The 4,803-nt window shown below is 46.0% G+C and overlaps 2 protein-coding genes across 2 annotated transcripts; both read right to left on the bottom strand.

The window, feature by feature from the left end:
* Positions 1–1,929: 1,929 nt before the first annotated feature.
* Positions 1,930–2,400, bottom strand: PtA15_9A282 (uncharacterized protein; the record flags this gene model as incomplete). The annotated part of the gene is made up of 2 exons (XM_053172475.1): positions 1,930–2,059; positions 2,303–2,400. The coding sequence occupies 2 exons, from the start codon at positions 2,398–2,400 to the stop codon at positions 1,930–1,932; spliced, it is 228 nt and encodes a 75-aa protein (XP_053023712.1).
* A 161-nt stretch (positions 2,401–2,561) lies between these two features.
* On the bottom strand, positions 2,562–2,970 carry PtA15_9A281 (uncharacterized protein; the record flags this gene model as incomplete). Its single annotated transcript, XM_053172474.1, has 2 exons — positions 2,562–2,847; positions 2,945–2,970. The coding sequence occupies 2 exons, from the start codon at positions 2,968–2,970 to the stop codon at positions 2,562–2,564; spliced, it is 312 nt and encodes a 103-aa protein (XP_053023711.1).
* Positions 2,971–4,803: the final 1,833 nt, after the last annotated feature.

Raw genomic sequence — 4,803 nt, 5'->3', positions numbered from 1 at the left:
TGATTACCCTTACCTTTCTGTAGGTAAAACCACAAACCCAAGTTGAGTTATTCCTTGGATGCCTATTAACACCCTGTGTTGATCTGGATGTGCCTTAATTGAGCAAGCCTCTCAGTCAAGATTACTGATAGAGTGAAAACTTTTACAGGTCTTACCACAAACCCATTGGCCCATCCTGCGCATCTTACACTATCATCTTGCTAGTAACAACCCTCTCAGACACGGTTAGTTACCTACAGGCTGACAAGTGCAAATTGAGTGTACCTTGCTGATAGTGTTCCAGCAGAAAGTTTAAAAGGTTAAAAACATTATTGAATGATTGGAATTGCATGCAAGTGCTGAACAAGCTCCCCTGGTATAACCCCATGATTAATCAAAATATATTATATAGTAGTAATAGAAGAAACTATTGTTTTTTCCAAGCAGTTGACAATTCCTTGCAGTGTGGTTGTAAATCTGTTTTTAAATGGTTAAAGTAATTTATATGGTCAAGTTGCAGTTGTTATAAATATGATATCAGACCCTTTGCAACATGACTTCGTAAACATTCAGCATAACTTCAGCAAAAATTCAGCACAAAATTACACATCACTTGGAGCCAAGTCCTTAAAGAGATCTTAAAGGGTTCCTAAAGAGAGGGGTGAAGGCACTTGCACGCAAGTGCTGAGCAAACATCCGTGGTGTTAATTTATGATTTAAATTTATATTATAACAACTAGAGGCCAAGGCGGCTTCGCCGCTGTGGGGCCCAGAGGCCGCACAGACCAATGTTCGCCTAACAATCTACTTGAAATATATGTATGGCTATATTTTGATACTATTCATCACATTCCTGATGTTAAATACATAATTGATCCTCAACATTCATGTTAATGTCTATTCAAGTTTTTTTTACAACAGGCATGAATTTAAGCCCAAATTTTTGAGTTTAAGTAGCTGGCAGACTGCTGTTTCTCCTTAACCAAGATCTTAGCAAAGAGTGAGTGATTTGATGTCTTGGATGCCCATGCTTATGCCACATCAATTCATATTCAACTGTTAAGGTCTCAGTCACATAATTAAAAATGCCACTGTCAAATTCAAAGTCAAATGACACACAACTCTGGGTCCATGTTTTTAAATTTTGGGTGTACATGGATGACACAATAGTTCAAGAGACATGTGCAGCGCGCCGCTTTACATAAAAATCAATCAAAATCATATCAATTCATGCAGAGAGGATTCTTCAATCTGCACAGTTTGTTTTCAGTGACTGAAACAAATGTGTTTATGTATGTACTCAAATCAGGTTGAGAATAAATAGTGAACCTAAGACAAATACTTTGCAAAAACCCAAGAGGCATGAGGGTACATGTCAGTCAAATACAATGGTATGAGATTTTAGAGAACATATCTTGGAGACAATTTTTTTTTCTCACACGGATGATGAGGTTAAAGGGTGATTGGGAGAGTTTTGCGTTGACAGTTACCTGAAAAGTGTGTGCTGGGTGAGGAGGTGGCGCCGGGAAAGGGTTGGTGATGCTCACACTTGGGGGACAGATGGGCGGCGACTGCAGGGGCCGCGACGTGGAGGGTGCCAACAAGACGGTAGGCTCGGTCCGCGACACCAGCCCCACAATCTATGCATTAAATCCATGTTTTTCAAAACTGGTTTCATTCCTGCATAGAGAAAGAGAGATACATATGTTGCCTCCTAGCGGCTGATTGCAGGGATGCTTTGCCGTGCTGGCCCACCTTGAGTCTACAGATGACTCTTCCTCGCTCGCGCGGTCAAGCTAGAAGGGGAGGTTCTCAAAGTAGAAGTTTGCAAAGTTGTCGGAGGGTCTGGCGCTCCGACAAGCTCACCATCAGAAAGTACTTGAGACCGACGTGAAGAGCGGCCAGGATACCGTAGGGCACATCACATTGGGCGCTCCAGGGGACAGCGGGTCAAGTGGGTTGGAAGGAGCTGGCTTGAGTTGTTGGGTTGTTGCTGGGCTTGTCGATTGTGTGGTGAGTGGTGAGCCCGCTGTTGTGCCATTTGGACATCAACCACGCCAGATGAGCTTGGTGACGAAGCCTAAGGGCGCCCAACAGCTTGACGGCCACCGTCAGCACAAACAACCCAAAACAGGCTCCGAACGTGGCCCCGCCGGTGGACGGCGTTCAGCCGTCAAACCACAGGGGTACAGTGGGTGTACCGGGTACAAAAACCGTGTTCCTGTAACCATTGATTTACCCGTTAGTAAATGAGCCTATCGTGACACTATCGAGGCTTCACACATGTGCAATCGGGACAAAAGGGAAAGAAAATGCTGCTTACATCATCATTCCCATGCCACTATGTTCTGGTTTAGGTTGGGACATTGGCTCCATCGAAATTCCGGACATGCCATTGTGGTCCATTGGGGGTGCGGCCATGCCGGCATACTACTGTGATCCATGAGTGCGGAGCCTTAGGAAACGGGGGTGTGATTGGGGGTGTTTGGTGGCGGCAAGGTTTCAGATGGGTGGACGGTTGGAGGTGCAAACCGGCTGGGGGTTGGAAGAGTTGCAAAGCTGACGCAGGGGCAAGCCAAGATTTAAGAGTTGAGGTTGCTGTGGGTGACAATCAAGAAGAAGGTGCGAGGCTGGTCGGCAAGAAGGGCTGCGAGAAGGAAGCGGTATAACACCCATATTGAGGAGCTGGCTGTATTCAATTTGTTGACCTTGATAGAGCAACGGGGCAGGGGGGCATGATGGGGGGAGCGTGTGGTCGGGCCAGTTGAATTAGGGATAATGGTGGCGGCTGGTTGGACCAAGGTGTGATGATGAAAAAGGAGAAGGGTCCAGGCGCGGTAGTGACAACGGATGCAAAGGGCGATGCCACTAAATTGAGTAAAGAGAAGTTTAGCGGTGAGCTGCTGGCGAGCTGAAACAGGATTAAATTCTGAGTAGCCCAGCAACTGAGGTGAGTTGTTCTCACCGTGAATTGGAATAACTGTCTGCCATGAAGGTTGCTAGATGATGTATCCTCGGGGGGAACGGACGCACCTCGCAGATGGAATAGGCAGCCTAATTGGAATGGGACCCAAGCAAAGAAGGCGATTGCCGAGTTGCAAGGGCCAAGCGGGCAAAACAAGGGTCGACCGGCGGTTACTGTGACAATGGGGCGTGGCGAGCGCAATGGTGGAGATGATTTGTGGTCCATAGTTGCAGGTATGTACATATGGAGTTCAAGGGTGATTTGACGGGAGGCGTGGGTGGACGGTCAATTGCTTAAAAGGCACCAGTTGTTTTTTGATGTCCCCCAGGGCGATTGGAGATGCTGCAATTCCAGCTATCCATCTCCCTCAACCCTTCCGCTGCTGCAAGTGCGCAGTTTGAAGGGCAAAGAGTGGGCCCCCCACTGGTCTCCAGCCTTTGCTGAGGGCCGGGGGCCTTCACGTCCAGTCCTTTTGACCCGTGCGCTTGACGCGGGCTGGGGGCTGAGCCTGTGGCACAGCACTTTTGCTGATGTTGGAAGGCTATTTGAGTTAATAGTTGCGGTTGTTGCTTTCTCTGTTTATAATTTGGGGGAACCCATGATTTTTTTTTCTCACTTTTTTAAAGTTGTAGGGGGAACCCATGATTTTTTTTTTGAAATTCAGGCAAATCTGTGTCTTTAATAAACTTGGATTACTATGATGATCTTACTATTTAGATGGGTGATGGAAGCAGAAGTAATTTCTTAATATTACTGTTTATGCTGGCATGGGGAAGAAAGGGAACAAGAAGGGGCAGAAGAGGGTTCTTATGTAGTAAATAAAATGGTCTGAGAGTGGATTTTACAAGTGTGAAATAGTATACTACATTGGGATGCTGTACAGTTGTAGTGTGAAATAATAACCTATATTGGGAAGCTGTACATGATATTTGTGAAATAGTATACTACTTTGGGTTATGATCACTTGGCTTGTTCCTCTTTGGGGTGAAAACATTGTCTAAGAGTAGATTTTCCAGCCTGTGATAATGGAATCTTTCAGAAGTGTCCCCTTCAGTCCTAGAGTAGATTTGTACTATGTAATGTATGTGATTTGTATGTGAAACTAGGATTCTACTATGTATTTGATTATGTGATTAAGTAGTCTGTTACTGGTTTTCTGGGTGACAATATAATTAGGAGATCTGTGTAAGATGTTGGTTGTAATATATTTTGTACTATAAGGATTTTATTTGTACTTTATAATATATTATTATCTTAATTTTTCCCTATTTTTGATGTGTTTGTAAGTGGATTAGTCTTACCACAACGGATCCAATTTATCACTCTGGGAAAGGAAGATAAAAATGCACCTTTGCCCCTGTCACTTGGAATCCTACCTTGAAGAGCCGCTATCAAAAGAACCTGACAATGAGGAACTGCAAGGAGCATTAAGGACGTGCAGCATTCTCAGCAAGGCAATCTCTAACGCCATTTTCATGAGTGTAATCAACGACGATAATGAGCAAGACCCTTATCAGATCTGGTGCGACATTAAAATCATCTACACCACGGGCGCACCAGAACGTCTGGGGACGGGGAAACCCCGCCGTCCCAGGACAGGGCCACCCCCGCAACAATATATGGCCCATACACGGGCCCCGTGCCAGGTCTTTCGACAGCACCATGCAGCCGTCTCAAGACCCCACAAGAATTCCAACAGTCTCAATTCTACGTCACCAGACGGGAGCAGCCAACGTAAGCCCGTCCGCTTCAGCACGCCCACCAAACGGGGCACTCCCCACCAACGGCCATATCCCAGAAGTACATTGAGCACACGTCGCGCAAGCCGTTGCACGGCACAGGCACGGCATCCTGCTGCA

The sequence above is a fragment of the Puccinia triticina genome, chromosome 9A, assembly GCF_026914185.1.
Source record: "Puccinia triticina chromosome 9A, complete sequence".
Classification (NCBI taxonomy): domain Eukaryota; kingdom Fungi; phylum Basidiomycota; class Pucciniomycetes; order Pucciniales; family Pucciniaceae; genus Puccinia; species Puccinia triticina.
Note: the sequence above shows the minus strand (reverse complement) of the source record. Positions and strands in the feature narration are given on the sequence as shown.